The sequence below is a fragment of the Armigeres subalbatus genome, chromosome 2 (assembly GCF_024139115.2).
Source record: "Armigeres subalbatus isolate Guangzhou_Male chromosome 2, GZ_Asu_2, whole genome shotgun sequence".
Classification (NCBI taxonomy): domain Eukaryota; kingdom Metazoa; phylum Arthropoda; class Insecta; order Diptera; family Culicidae; genus Armigeres; species Armigeres subalbatus.
In genome coordinates, this window is record NC_085140.1 from 61,783,450 (window position 1) to 61,799,585 (window position 16,136).

Genomic DNA, 16,136 nt, shown 5'->3' on the forward strand with positions numbered 1-16,136 from the left:
CGACCAAGGAAATTTATCAATAATAACTACTGTAGAAAAGAGTTTCCAATGGGAATGGAAATAATAGGCGCCACGTCACCGAACGTGAATCTGTTGGCGCAATGTTATTCAGGTGTGCTTTGAAACGAGACCAATAGTCACTCAATTGGAATAGTTGAAAAGTCAAACGACTATAATTTTTTTAAATATTCAATTTAGCCAAAAGGGTGAAATTTTCAGGTGATGTACAAAGAACTGCCCAATCTGCTCAAATAATTTAATAGTAAAAAATTGAAAAAAGGTGATTATTACTTACCAATTATTGTGAGCAAATCCTCAATCTAATGAGATTTTTTTTTGTAAACAGCGTTCAACTAGGAAAATGTCAAACTGGTATGAGTTTTGTATTGGTTTTCAGTTTCAATTACTAGTGACAAGTAATGAATCTGCTTGTTGAACTTTGGCATAGGTGATATACAATCATGGACACATAAGAAACAAAACTAGCTCTGCTGTATTTCCAGTGCTAATAACCTTCAACAATCACATAAACAGAATCCTTCTTACTTTCTAACAATATTTCGCCCACTCCATTCGAATACTCCCATAAAAGTTACCCATGTTGGAGAGTGCCCAAACACAATTCCATGGGTTGTTGGTGCCGTTGAATTCCAACAAACTATCAGCAAGTACTTCGAAGCCTACAATCCTGTCCAGTTGGTTGTCATTGACGTAGAATAAAGTCAAACTACTCATATCCCACTTGCTGATGTCTAGATGCTGAAGCTGATTCTGGTCAATCCGAATACTTGCAAGCCTTGGAAGTCGAATCGGTTGAAACGCTTCCAGCTGTACTATCTGGTTGCTCTGTAGAAACAGCAACACCAAATGATTCATATCGGACACATCTTCCATATTGATGCTTGAAATACGATTGAAGTTAAGATTAATGGAAATCAATTGGGGGAAATGTTTCACATAAGGAAACTGACTCAGTTGGTTGTTATCCAGAGTAAGGTGTCGAAGGTTGGGTGTGTTCCATCTTTTCGTATCGATGTGTGAAATTTGATTATTGGATAAGTTCAAATCAACAAGCTTCGGTAATTCTACCGTTTCGTTGCTCATCACTTCTACGATGGAACAATCGTCAAATAAAATTTGTCTTAGATCATTCAGGTTGTTCATCATAGAAAAATCCATTGTCTTAAGTTGCGCTTGTATAAATATTATTCTCTGTAGCTTAATCAGTCTGCTTATGTTACATGGAATAGAAGAAATCTGAGTTCCGTAGCAATGTATTTCCTCAAGGCTAAAAATCTCGTCCTGGTTCATACTGTGCGGAATAACCTCAGAAACATTGCTATCCTCAATCACCAATTCGCTCACGAAGGGATTCAAGAATACTTTTGACGCTGTACAGTTTGTCAGATGCATCTCAACGACGTTGGGTTCAAGCAGTTCGAAAGTATGGGGCGTTGAGTTTATGATGGTTACGTTTTGCAGATGAAGGCCTATTCTTGGTGCGTAATCTATTGGCATCTGTAGCGGAGATGACCCATCCAAAGTAAAATCTTGAATAGATATTTCCTCTGCTTCTGGATTTGCATATGATAGAATGCATTCCGACTTGTTAGGTTTCCACGTACAAATTTGTCCTGCGGAGTAATAGAGTTCTATTGATAGTCCGTGAAAACACTTAAACATAATACAATTAATACCTTACCTTGTTTAGCACAACGGTAAGCGTAGCTCAACGCCAACCTGCTGTAAAGTAGTAGCAGTAATCTATAAATGAAGAAAAATATTACCAACGGCTGTCTTAGCTTAGCTACCTGACAAGAGTTACAGTCGCAAATACAAGTTCATGTGACGAATGAAGTATTGGATCATTGACTGGTGTCTGCGTCGTTCAGAGCAGATTACTAATTCATCAAGTATCACTCGCAAAACATCGATTTACAAGCCTAGTTAATATCATTTTAATGATCACCATTGAAAAGTTTTGAATGCATCAAGTATAAGCTCGGAACTGAACCTAGACGAAGGCTAATTCAAATTTGATAACATCACTTCAATATTGAGCAGCAAAATAAATTCCCGATAAAAAATTGAAAAAAGAAAAAAAATATATAACAGACCATACCAGAATTTATCAAATACATTGAAAGATACATTGGCTAATTTGCTTAAAAAATCAAAGTTTTGAACAGATAGAATTAAAAATATGAATACACTAAATACAATGATAATTAGAAACTTTTTATTCCATATACACACAAATTTTCCGTAATACAAATGTGAATAGAGGTTCAAAATAGTGAAAAATCCAACACAATTGGAAACAAAAATTAAAATCAAAACGTCATCCTTGGAAAAAACTGCTCGCTCCTTTTATTGCGTATTTTTATTTATTTCTTCATTATTTGTATTTATTTGGAGTAAGTTTACTTAATTACAGAAAATTCAGATTTATTTTCTTAATTTGACATTAAAAATTGCGAGTCCTTGACTAATGGAAAAATGTACATAATTTTTTAAATTTTTTTTTTGTAATTGCCCTACATTCTGACAATTTTCGACACTTCTATGGCAATGCTCTAATTGGGTAGATTAATTTTGACAAACATGTTTATTGTTCTTATTCATTCGATATAACGGACAAAGAGTGAAACAAAGTTAGTTGCCTATTTTTCGGGCCGATACGGCCATTAATTTGCAATGTTCTGAGAAACTCCGATGTGAATATGTACATTATGTGGAAGATTTTAATTAGAAAAAATGTATTGGAGGTAACCACTTTCCTTCGATGGGACTCGAACCCACGACTCTCAGTATGGTAGCCAACTAAGCTACGAAGGACCTCCGTCGGCCTTTTAAACTGTCATGATATTCATGGGTCTGGGATATTTGGCATAACGTAAGAAGAAGGGTCATTTAGCCGAATGCTACTAGGCCGAACAAGCCATTAGGCCGAAACCCATCTGGCCGAAAGTCATTTGGCCGACAGGGTCGTTTGGCTGAAAGGGTCATTTGGCCTAAAAGGTTATTTGGTCGAATGGGTCATTTGGCCGAAAGGGTCACTAGGCTGGAAGGGTCGTTTGGCCGAAAGGGTCGTTTGGCTAAAAGGGTCATTTGGCCGAAAGGGTCATTTGGCCGAAGGGGTCGTTTGGCCGAAAGGGTCGTTTGGCCGAAAGGCAGAGATGCATCCTGAACAGAACATGAGCCAAGAGCGTGCCTTGGTGTTCTTAGTTTTGAACTCTGAACACAGTTCAGTGTGCACTGGGTTGGTACGCAACAAAACGATCATGGTAACTAAGATTCCTTAGATTCGAAACTATATGCAAAAACATATGAGCATGCTTGATTTCTATCCGTTAGATGCCCACGCCTTCCATTACTAGCCGAAAAATGTGTAGCATGCCATCGCTTGAATTTGTTTTCCTAGGATACAAGTTGCTAAGTTAGGTCAGTGCTCTTGAACAGTGTGCAGTGTTCAGAACGTTTTGAACACGAACACGCGTTCTCGTGTTCAGATGCATCTCTGCCGAAAGGGTCGTTTGGCCGAAATGGTCGTTTGGCCAAAAGGGTCGTTTGGTCGAAAGTGTCATTTGGCCGATTGGGCCATTTCATTTGGCCGAAAAAGTCATTTGGCCAAAACGGTCGTTTGGCCGAAAGGGTCGTTTGGCCGAAAGGGTCATTTGGCCGAAAGGGTCGTTTGGCCGAAAGGGTCATTTGGCCGAAAGGGTCGTTTGGCTGAAAGGGTCATTTGGCCAAAAGGATCATTTGGCTGAAAGAGTCATTTGGCTGAAAGGGTCATTTGGCTGCAAGGGTCGTTTGGCCGAAAGGGTCATTTGGCCGAAAGGGTCGTTTGGCTGAAAGGGTCATTTGGCCGAAAGGATCATTTGGCTGAAAGAGTCATTTGGCCGAAAGGGTCATTTGGCCGAAAGGGTCGTTTGGCCGAAAGGGTCATTTGGACGAAAGGGTCGTTAAGCCGAAAGGTCATTTGGCCGACAGGGTCGTTTGGCCGAAAGGGTCGTTTGGCCGAAAAGGTCGTTTGGCCGAAAGGGTCATTTGGCAGAAATGGTCGTTTGGACGAATGGGTCATTTAGCCGAATAGTTTATTGAAGAGTGAGAAATTAGGAATGAGAAGAGTTACAGTGAGACGTCTCACTACTCACTTTGCGGTCCTCTTTTTTAACAGTGAGAAGTGTGAAATGATTAGTAAGAAGTGAGACGTCTCACCGAGGAATTTCGTCTATTTCTCTCCCATGTTTGTGGACGGGATTTATGCGATACAATCCGGCGGAGATCTCCGATTGTCCGAGTTGTAAAGCAGACTATAAATTGGCCAAGACCTTATATTCATGAAAAAGGGATTTGTGTGTGTGTCATCCTCTATCCCTCACCCACCGGGGGCGTTGGTCAAGTAGTACTACGAATAATTAAATCTTATCTTATGCTCCGTAATGGTGCCCTTTTTGTTATGAGCACTAGTACTGTAAAAGGAATCACTGCTGAAGCAAGAAAGGTGTCTTCAGGGAGTGTCGGCAAAACATCACATGGACGCCCTTATTCGCACTAACTACTCAGGGAGTAGAAGGTCGAGAGAGCCATCGCTGCCAACTAAAGCTTGTCTTGAACCGGATACCTGGGATTCCCACAATATCCGCGGCAATAGCAGCAAACGATGCTCTGTACGTATTTAGTTTAAAATCAAACATGATTATATGGAAGTTGATAACTGGAACATGCTCACCAATTTAAAATCCATTTGTTGTCCACCTCCAAGCTAAGCATTCGTCAGGACACACCAGAGTCACCAACGCATTAACTGTGGCAACTGACTTTCTTATTCCTCAATCGATCCTTCCGGTACCAAGTGATTGCTTGAACGTTACATAACTTGATGTATGTCCTTTACCAGAACCGCCAAAAACCGCAAAATGGGGAACGAAGTACGCTCCGTCGTTGACCACTGCTGGGGCGATGATGTTGATTCATCTAGGGAGGCGTCTAATGTTTGTTCGTCGCAATGCACCAAATCCGCTCGCGATGCTCTCAATGCTCATCCATTCTTCTTCCTGTTGCCACCACCCTCGTAGTCACCAGCACTGCCCAGTATGTGATTGGCAACGGGAGTTTAGTTCTGCAAAACACCGCTTCACAATTCGTTACGAACTACCCATAGCTTCTCAAGTTTATCTTCAGAGGTCTTTCACTTGCTCGTTGGAGAAATAATTTTCGACAGCTATAGAATAGTCAAAGTGATGATTTCTTGATTTCTCACTCAGGTACACGCAACACAGAACAAACTATCACAACAGTCGACACAATTAATCTATTTTTTGTAATATTTCTTTTTTTTATGCATTAGAAATTTGACAGAGAGAAAAAAAAACGTTTCCGTCTGTGAACGCACACTACGATCCAATATTCATGAAAAAGGGATTTGGCGCGAGAAATCAATTGTCCCACCCTATTGCTCTTTTCGCATTTGTCTTTTGACATTTTTTCTAAAACTATTTTTTCTTAGCCTTCTTATACCGAAAACCAGGCAGGCTATTGTATGTTATTTTCAATTGTTCAGAATTGAAGTTTTTGATATTGGTCAATAAAAAAATCGTTAATGCATGTCTTAATTATTAAAAGATTAAAATAAAATTTCAAAATTTCACATTTTTTTCATCCAATTCATCCTTGCCTTACTCCAGCGGATGGGGTCATACAAAACACCGACATGTAGGACACTGCACGTAAAAGCTTCGATGAGGCCGACGATTTTGTCCGGAACTCCTTTGTATCTAAAGACACCCCACATGATCACATGATCACACACATGAATCCTGCCTGCTGTCTCCGGAGAGGTGTGTCTATTTTCTCCTTCGTTTTAGAATAACTTCGCATAACAACAATGCACAATTGTCGGACACAGTCAGATCCCCTTTTTTGGAACCTTCACTAAGTGTTCCTGCATTCAGTCGCGGTTTCCCAGATATTGCAGCGTAATTGATGCAACATTGCACAGCTAGCATGGAATCAGCTTTAAGCATCTTACCTGATGTACGATCGACCCCGGGAGTCTTGTTAGATTTCATACTCCAGATGGCTGGCTTCAATATCTTGCAATGATGGAGCTTCGCAGTTAATGCGGGTTATTGCGGCGCATCATTGGTGGTTTATGCCGAGATGTTGATGATTGGTCAGAAGTCGAAACTTGAAGAAGTTGCTCGGAACCTTTAACCTCCTTCTCTAAATTTTGAGTAGTAGTATTGAGTGTTGGCTGCTCTGGTTTTTGCTCGTTCTATCGCGGCCTTTGCTTCTCTACGATCGTCAATTTTCCATCATGTTGCATCTATTATCCACTCTTTCCGCTGAATGCGCAACTCACCCAGGTTGTTCTTGCTTGCTTCGATAAAGTCATTCTTGATGACCGTCCACTGCTCTTGTACGTTGCCACCTTCCGGAACATTCGCTGCCCGAGTCTCAAGTTCTTCAACGAAAGATTTTTTTACAGCTGGATCTTCTAGTTGGCGTGAAGTTCAGTGCGTGTTTTCTCTTATTTCGGACAGCAGAACGATCGCGGAATGTGCCGAAATATTGTGTTCTACATTGTGCGGCCTGTAATAAAGTTAATCAGTTCAAGGCGTGTTTTTTTCTGAGTAGCTATCGAGCAACTGTTGTGCAGTGCGTGTTTTAGTCGTCGCGAAATAGTTAAGATATTGAATCAGTCTTCGGGAAAATACGTAAGACACGCGTTGCTTTTCCGTTTTTGTATCATCATGAATATGGCGCCGTTGAAATGAAATAGTTAGTCGCTTACCAAGGCGATTTCCAACATATTTCCTTCCCAACTAACATACTATTCCTTTCCAGTGCGCTCATGGAGATGCAGAGGATTCCTCGGTGTCTTGAAGCAATGAGTGTCGAACTAATTTTCCTCCCCTTATCCTAATTGACTGTGAGAACGTGGCCGGCATCGTTATTGGTCTTGAATTAAAGAAACTCCGAAGCATGTACAGTGAGAATGGCTTTCTAGTCCCGAGAAAACTATTCAATTGGTGAACTGTGCATTATTTGTTGTTTCTCGGCCAATCATGACTAGCAACTACGATGGGTACAGTCAATCAAGCTAAGCTAAGCTAAGCTGGATCTTCTAGTCGGCGTTTGTTGATCAACGTCCGAGTCACTACGCCTTCCGTTGAAACCGTGCAATGCCATGCAATGTATCTCGCCAATCAAAAGGTGTCAGACGCGATGTCAGCGTTGCATTTATTCCGGACATGATAGATTTGGTTTTTAGTATGTCCAACACTCCACGTAACTTTTAAGACTGGTCGATGAGGAAAAAACGATCCTTCAATTACAATGTCGTTATTGCTACAAAATTCTGCAAACAGCTCACCGTTTTCGTTCATTTCTGTAAATTATCACCGTAAAAATTCTCCTTGTACTGTAACAGCATCTGTCGGCGCATAATATGGGAATATCGTTAGGATCCTAAGCCGTGTTCTAAATATGGTAATGATTAATTGGTTTTTATTTGATAAGCGCCGACTGCGCCTGGCCGCTAAGCGTTGTTCCCTCCCTTCCCGTAGCGGAGCTTAACAACACCTGTCCCGACGGTAGTTTGACCAATGGATTTCACTTAGTCCAAAGATTCTGAGCTTCATGTGCCGCGACTCGCTGGTGAATTGGGCTAACTTACTTTGCTGATTTAACGTTAAAACACTCCATGTTCCAATTCAATGTTCTTTGTTTCATGACAAAACTCATTTATGAGACAATCCGTAGGTCCCGGAAGCGGTCAAACCCGTCAGTGGTCCATTTTATATTCATACCTCGCTTCCTGAAAGAAAACCATGAAAAACGAACCGTCGAATGGCCAGTTTTGGCGCTAAAACTGAAATGTCCCCTGCTACAGGTTCCCCGGGGGCACCCCAGCGACTTTAGGATCCGTCTTTTTAATTGGTTTTTCATTATTGACGTATCAGAAGACTTTTGGAATGTAATCATAATGGAAGATTGGTCAAAAAGCTTGATTCAAATGAATATGTGGCCTGGTCCCTTGTAAAACTCCCGATCGGCACCGATTCTAAACAAATGGCCATATCTCACTTGATCCTGGTCCGATTCCGAATTTTAACATATGGTTCCAATCAGAAAAAGCCCTACTTTATTTATGGTTACTAATATTATTCTGTTTTTATCCACAACTTATCCTAATACCCACCACAAATTCACGGTTCTGAACCTACCTTAGAAAAACCCGGAATATCTCCGGTATCCGATGACCATGGTCGGTTCCATGAACACATGGTGAAACTACATTAAATTTATAGTTCAGGCATCCCTGAATTGTCAAAATCGGATAATAATTGACATAGTTACAACACATCTAATTATGCCAGAACAATTGCGCACATTTGGCAAAAAAGTTGCTCTTTTATTTTAAACTATTTTTACCAATTAAATAAAATTGTTCCAATGAGTGCAAATAATACATGAAAATCTAGGTTTTCTAAATATCGCTCCGATCTGTCAAAATAGTGCACTGCGCAGCCACGCAAGCGCACTCATTGAAAATACACCGGCGTGTAATATACGCCGGTGTATTTGATGTGCGGCGTGCAGCATTTTGACAGATCGAAGTGACATATAGAAAACTCAACATCTATCTATTAGTTGTACTCACTGAACAAATTTTATTTAGTTGTTAAAACTTGTAAAAAATAAAAGAGCAAAATTTTTGCTAGCTGTGTAGGGCAACTCTGGTGTTAGATTGACTCTCTCCGTTTCAGTTCCTTGTCTATTTCGACCTTTTGATCTTATTGATCTTTAGTTTCTTTCGACCTTTTGTCCCGTTCGACGTTCTGTCCGTTTCGACCTTTTGTCCCGTTCGACGTTTTGTCCTTTCGACCTTTTGTCCCTTTCGACCTTTTGTCCTTTTCAACCATTTGTCCCTTCGACCTTTTGTCTTTCGACTTTTTGTCTTTCGACATTTTGTCCCTAACCCATTTTGGACATCCCCTGTATATTAGGTGCCCCTTCTCGGATGTCAACTGACCTTTTCGTAGCCCAATAAAGCGTTACATGTTCATAAAAAAATCAGATTTTTTCGTGGAAAATACGAAGAATTTCCCGCAAACATTCTATTTATAATTTCCGAATAGGGGGAATGACGGCTTTGGCAGGTTTTGTTTGGCAGTTTTGTTTGCCAATAATAGAACAAAACCTGCCAAAGCCGTCATTCCCCCTACTTCAACGATATAGTTCAAATGAGTTTGAGTGATTGCGAAGAACTTCTCGTGTAGTCTTCGAAAAGTTCTTGTGGAAATTCCGGGTAATATTCCGAAATCTAAAGAACTTCTCAGGAAAGCACTAAAGTATTCTTCGCGAAACTTCTAAAGAATTTCAAATGAAAATGATTGTAAAGATTTTCCCTTGAATGTTCAAAAAAAAAATTAAATGAAAGTTGGAGAGAGCTATCCTTGGGAATTCAAAAGATTTTTCCATGAAAAATCTGAGGCTAATTGACATGATCCAAATTAATCTTTCTGCACATTCAAGTGGTGGCTGCATACTTAGTCAATAGATCGTCGGTTTTCATGGCGCAAATCCCGGTACGCTTACGAACTCGTTGACTGACGCACAATGAATGGAGAAAAGGAAGGAGCTAGGGCAGTCCCTCTCAGAATGCAGTTATCGAAGCACCATCCTCTCTTCTTGCGTTAAGGTCACTCCTGACGGAATCCAAGTTTCAAAGTGCTCGCGTCTTCGGGGGCACACCACTCGATACGGAGGCGGCGCACAACTGTCATTTTTGTTGATTTAGCTTTGCTGCGTCACAGCATGCGTGAAATAATAAAAATGACAATTGTGCTTTGCTTTCGTATCGAGTGGTGTGCCCCCGAAAACGCGAGCACTTTCAAACTTGGATTCCGTCAGGATCCTCCAAACAAACGCGACGCGATTCTATCGTTTGGCGATTGCTATTCTGTCGCCATTGGTATGGAAGCGTCGCGGCGATGAAATCGCTTAGGTCTGGGGAAGCCTTTACTCTATCGGTCAGCATGGATCTGTTTGCCGTTTTAGAAATCAAAGCTGCGCCGTCAGAGACAATTTTACTTTGAGCAATGACTGGTGCGTTCATCGCATTGTCATAATGGCGCAGATAATCAGATTTTTGCCAAAGAGTTTTGAAAAACGACAAAGTTCATATTCAAGATCGTGAGCTTTTCTTTTCAGATCATAGAATTTCAACATGTTTCGAAATGTAAATGAGCTTTTGTGTCAATCTGAGGAAATTTTCAGGATGAAGTTGTTGAAGAATATATATTCCAAACCACACAATTAAATTCAGATTAGTTTTTTTGTACTCGAATTCAGCTGGTTCAGCTGTTATGACTTCGGATTACAATAGATAGTGAGTATTAAAATCCTATTAGGGGAGAGCAGGACAGTGCGCCCCTCCTAAGAAAATCGCTAAGATGAATTTTGATGAAGTTTATAACATTTTACATTTGGAAATTCTCTCGACGTCCGAATGCATAACGACTAGTCGTGCTAGCCGTGTATGAAAGTGCTAAATTATTATTGAGCTGCGAGGCCAACTGTGGTATGACATTCCAATAGAAAACGGAGCCACCACTTTTTCTTACCACTTCCTTCAAACTTTCAGATTGTGGGCGTTTTATAACTGTTGGGACGAGCTTAATAAATACAGAGCTGCGAGACGGCAATGTATCAACCCAAATGATGCGACATCATTATAAAAGATAATACGGGGAGGCTCGTTTTACCCGACTGCCGCGTTTTTGGCATATTCCCTTTAACTACGATTTTTTGTGCAACACGAAACACCATTTCAAAACAAACCGCTTTAAATATAAAATATTCAATTCTAGGTCAGTATGTACAACAGTTTATCATTTACTTCCATGGCAACTTTTACTCGTCAGCTTTTGTATAAAAACGAACATCGAATTTGTACATTTTCTTCATTTCCTACATTTAAAGTCCTGCTATTTCTTTGCTTCGGGCATCAATTGACATCCGCCTGCTACGCTACCGCAAACGGTAAGTAGGTAATAATTCTTTTGAAGTATTACAAAAAAATCTTGTAAAAACTTCAACCTTGAAGTGAAATCATGTGTTCCAAATTAATGTGAACGATTTCAAGATAAAGACGGTCGTATGGAGACAATCACGCTTTCGAACGGACAAACGAAATTTCTTTTGTATTAATTAGTCATGAAATAGTGTGACCTTGTAGTGCAACATGTATCGCATAAAATTCTCAATGTTGTAACTTTATTTATTACTTACCAGAAAACTTTAAATTAAATGCTTTAACCACACCAAAAACACAAATTCGCATGAACACAAACAGCTGAATACACTGACAACATTGTTTTGTCTTCCATTAGAACAGTTATTCATCCATGATTTCATTTTGGATGGTTCCACTCCACTTGAAATACCGCCAAACTACGCCCCGATAATGGACCTCCATCTGATAAACGTAACTATCGAAAACTCAACGGCTGATACTTTCGGTTTGCTTGGCCCTAGTGTTGCTGAACTTCATCTGATCAAATGTACGGCGTCGGAAGTCTTCCTGAACCCCTTCGTTATCGCATTGGTGATTGAGGATAGCAATGTCTCTGAGGTAATCCCACATTGTGTGGGGCAGAACGAGACATTCAACGTTGAGGAAATTCATTTCAGAAATACTCAAATTGCATCCTTTCCTCGTAACATCAGCAGGTTAACTAAGTTGAAAAAAATAATGTGCATCGAATCTAAGCTGCGGATGTTAGACTTCGATTCGCTGAGTAACCTGAAGGAGCTGGAAATAATCACATTTTGCGATTCTTTTATCTCAGAAGTAGTGAACAACAAACTGATGGAACTGCCGAAATTAACTTTGGTGAACCTGTCGCGTAATCAAATCAGTCACATTCCTACAACAAAATGGAACACACCTCTACTACTATATCTTCTGCTGGACAATAATAATTTGAGGCAATTTCCACAGATAAAGCATTTTCCTCGCATCGAGTTGATAAGTCTAAACTACAATACAATAACGAACATTGACATGGAAGATGTGTCTGGTATGGAACATCTGCACACAATATGTTTACGGGGAAATCAACTATTACACCTGGAAGCTTCTGCGAAAATTCACCTACCAAGTCTCGGATATTTGAATGTTGATCACAATCGTCTCCGGGTTCTGGATATCAGCAAGTGGAATGTACCAGCTTTGAATGTTTTAAACGTCAGTAACAATCAGTTACGTATGATTGTGGATTTCGAGTCGCTTGCTGATACTTTGACATTGTTCAATGCTACCGACAACCCATGGGACTGCGAATGGGCTCTTTTCACCATGGTTGATTTTAAGATGAGCATCCAGTCGGAGTGGGCCAAAGCTTGTTTAGTATAGATTGTAGTTCCCTAACTGAATTGATTTTGATGTAAGCCGCGAATAGCAAATAAATGATAAATATAAGACACGTGCTTTAAATCTTTAATTTAGATAAGTACAAACATTCCAAATGCTTTAACTTGGATTCTAAATCTACTTAAAAGTCCTGTACATTCTGGGTGGTTCAACAAGCCAGAATTATTTGTGTCGACTTCTTTTATTTATTTTTCGAGGTTCCGCCTCAATGAACCTCTGGGTCTAACTTTGCTACGATGTCCTTCTGAATTTCAACCTTACGCTTGTTCACAAATTTTTCGGGGTTCGATTCCAATTCATAAGTCATTAGATCTTTCTTCACAAATTAAAGATTAAAGAATTAATTAAAGAACAGCTGGTTCAACGCGGCTTTTCAAATTCTATAATATATATATTTTTTTGAAATTCGTTAGAAGCTTTTACAATTTTCTAAATGGTTTTCATGCATTCGGGGATTTTCTTTTGTTTCATTTGAGTAGTTAAGCCTGCTGAAGTGCTATAAAGAAGGAATGCCAAAAGCAGTGTTGGGAAATGTACATTAAAACACTCTGATTATGCGAATATTTACATTTTATCCAGTCAAATTTCATGCACCAAACAAGCCGAAACAGTTTGCAAAAAAAAATGTACGCGACATCGTGACATTATTTTTTCCGATGAAGCAAACTGTTTGTTTGCTGCTACGTTATAGTCGTGCCGGCGTGCGGTAAGCATTTGCATGAGATTTTTTGTTTCGGCTCGTGCGCAGCGCAAACAGCACAGAATCGAGTTTAATTACATGTGGCGCAAAGCCTAGAAGAAGTGCTATCCGTATGTACTGATTTATTTGTTCTTATCTCTAAAATGAGCGAGGAGTAATGAAATAAATATTTCCCACCAAAAACGGTTATACGGTGTGAAATTATTGTACGAAAACATTAATTGTGGGGAGAGAAAATAAAAAAAACATGAGCTGACCGTCGTCTGCTTGGCGTGGCTGCTGCTGCGGCTGCCGTGGTTTTGTTTTTATTTTTTTGCATGGAAGAATGAATGGTAAAAAGAAATGTCAACCATTCCCGTCCCTGGCCAAAAGCACGGTAGCATTTTTATATTTGAAATTCATCCATCAGTTGAACTGTTGAACGTGAGTGTGTACTGCACACGCATTTGGTTTGGGAAATAGATTCTTAGTGCTTCTACCATGCGTCCGATTAGGGAACCTCGGGCTCATCCACTAGCCGCTAAGTTGCAAAGGCCGGCGGAGATCCTTAGTAGCTTAGTTGGTTAAAAGCACCTGTCCAGAGTACTGAGGGTGGTAGGTTTGCGTCAATTTCTAACCAATCCGCCTACTCGATTGACCCAAGTAAATTTATTACGCATATATATATAACCCTATAAACAGGTTGAAGCGAGCTTATATTATTTTTTCATTCCTCTACAAGCGGTTTTTGCTTCACAATACCAACAATCAATATAAAACTGGTGATTTTTTCGTGGTTCCAGTTTCGCGTGCTATAAACGGTCTTCGGTACCCAGACATGAAAGCGTCGCTTCAGTACGTAATCTACTGATGCGACCTTTAGAAATAATTTTAGCACTGCTGCCATAGCAACATTTTCGTTAGGTTGTTTTTCTTCAAACGAAAACAAACTACAAAAATGGAAGCTTGTTGAGGCATGGATCATTGCATCACGGATTTCAAATCGTTGGTTCCCAAGTAACAATTTGAGTTTTATCAAAGTCTATTAGCGGATTTGGAGAACAAATTTTCAAGGCTAGCAATAAAACTAATATCTACATATCAACCTCTTGATGACCGCTATAAGATTATGTTATGACCAAGTGTACCACTCTTGAGAACGTCTTCAAAGCAAGTTCAAGAATGTTCATAAAAATGCCATAAAACCGCTGTCAAGAAAGGGAATTTCTTTTCCGTGGAGCTTTTTGTTATTTTTCTGTAGAAAAATAGTAGAAATGGATAAATAAAAAAAAACATTCATGGACATTGATCATGGATGACAAATATTATTCAATTATCGAAAATTTGATGCCCCAGAATTCGTTCGCGTGCTTACTTTTTTCCTGCGCGTTCGAATTTCTGGTGAAACCAGGTAAGAAAATCAGTTTAATGAAGCGCGCCGTCGTAATATTGTAGCTTACGGCTTATTAATTAGTGTAAATATTAAATCGATATGATGTCTATTTTTCTAGTGGCATTCCGAATGGTAACCAAACATGTCTTAGGCTTCAATATTTGAAAATCATCGAGAAAGACAGCCGTTAATAATAATGGCAATGGAATTTCCCAAACTATTTTCGCCAAAATAAAATCAATTCTATGCTAACAGCATGGCTGCTACACTGTGGGCAATTTAACGGTCAAAATAAAATTTTCATAACTTTCAAAAATAAAATGTTTTTGCTGAAAGTCGCGGCACTCGGTTCCTTACGATTAGTTCTTCTTCGTGCGATGGTTCTACATTCCAACGGAAGCTTGGTAAATTTATCAACCTAATGTTAAGTTAGTATTTCCACAATTATGGATAACTAATATTATTGAAAAGTTTTCCTAATTCCAGTAAAATACAAAGGACTGTCAAATTTAACATTTACCGTGCGGTGAGAAGATAGGGAATAGAACCAAAGCCTAACTGTGAACCCCGTTAATTTAAACGGTACTTCATTCAAATTAACAAGGCTAATTTACTCTCTGCTATTTTGTTTTGATTATGCGTTTCGTTTACCGATGTTAAATTTTTATTTTCGTTTCGTTTCGTTTTCGCTGAATGACGTTTGAACCATTTTTAATTTTAACGATGTTCGAGCCAACGAGGTTCAAATTAAAAAGTGTTCGCATTAAAAGCTACCCGGTCCATGATGAATTGAATAGAACTTATGCTTCCAGCAGCAGCAGAAGAACATCTCAAATCGTGTTCATCTCACCATTTGTTGCATATTCGTATTTATACCATTTTCATTTACCGGTAATAAGACAACACGCTCCTTTAGTTTATTTTATTATTATTATCTGTTCCATTCCCAGAAATGGAATTTGACCATTGGATTTTATTGTTAATAAACAACAATATTTTAAATAAGCGAACGATCAGTTGGTAATATTGTGTTTAATGTTTTCTTTGTTAAGGATATTTGAGGAACATGTAACAAGAACATTTGTTTTTAGCCATTCGAATGACCATAGTTCATTAAAATTTAACATAAACATTATGCTTTTGAACAATGCCATTATAAACCTTTTGAAAACTACTTAGTTTTATTTAGGTTATGCGTCCATGACCTATATATCTGTCTTTATGAGAGTTTTCAAAATTGGTTTTATTGAAGTCCTCAGGATAATCATTAGATCACTAATAAGCTCATGAGATATTTGACGTTTGTGGATTTATTGAGCATTTTATTACGGTTTTGAAGATAGCTATAAGTCTTCGAATGAAGCTAATCTCGCAGCATTGAACAAAGCAACGATAAAACAGTTAAAAAACTTGAATAAATCCATGCAGCCTTGAAATTGTTACTTGGGTTGTAATTCTACCTAAATTAGTGGTTATTTTCAACAAAAGATTCGTTGCTTGAACAAACGAGTCCTGATACTTAAAAAGGTAATGAATGCTTACCTTATGAGCTCATTTCTTGCTAATATTCAACATAATCAGGTTCTCATTTCAGCAGCCATGAATTAATATCTATA

General features: G+C 39.1%; 3 protein-coding genes across 4 annotated transcripts in view; 2 read left to right on the forward strand and 1 right to left on the reverse strand.

Annotated features, from left to right (window-relative positions):
* Positions 1–16,136, forward strand: part of LOC134208733 (uncharacterized) — a 351,319-nt gene that overhangs the window by 280,983 nt on the left and 54,200 nt on the right. The gene's annotated exons all lie outside the window — the stretch shown is intronic.
* Positions 550–1,743, reverse strand: LOC134214810 (leucine-rich repeat-containing protein 7-like). The gene is made up of 2 exons (XM_062694110.1): positions 1,703–1,743; positions 550–1,634 (listed from the first exon to the last, which is right to left on the reverse strand). The coding sequence occupies exon 2, from the start codon at positions 1,516–1,518 to the stop codon at positions 550–552; it is 969 nt and encodes a 322-aa protein (XP_062550094.1). The 5' UTR covers positions 1,519–1,634; positions 1,703–1,743.
* On the forward strand, positions 10,926–12,502 carry LOC134214454 (leucine-rich repeat-containing protein 40-like). Its single transcript, XM_062693820.1, has 2 exons — positions 10,926–11,055; positions 11,406–12,502. The coding sequence occupies exon 2, from the start codon at positions 11,480–11,482 to the stop codon at positions 12,428–12,430; it is 951 nt and encodes a 316-aa protein (XP_062549804.1). The 5' UTR covers positions 10,926–11,055; positions 11,406–11,479; the 3' UTR covers positions 12,431–12,502.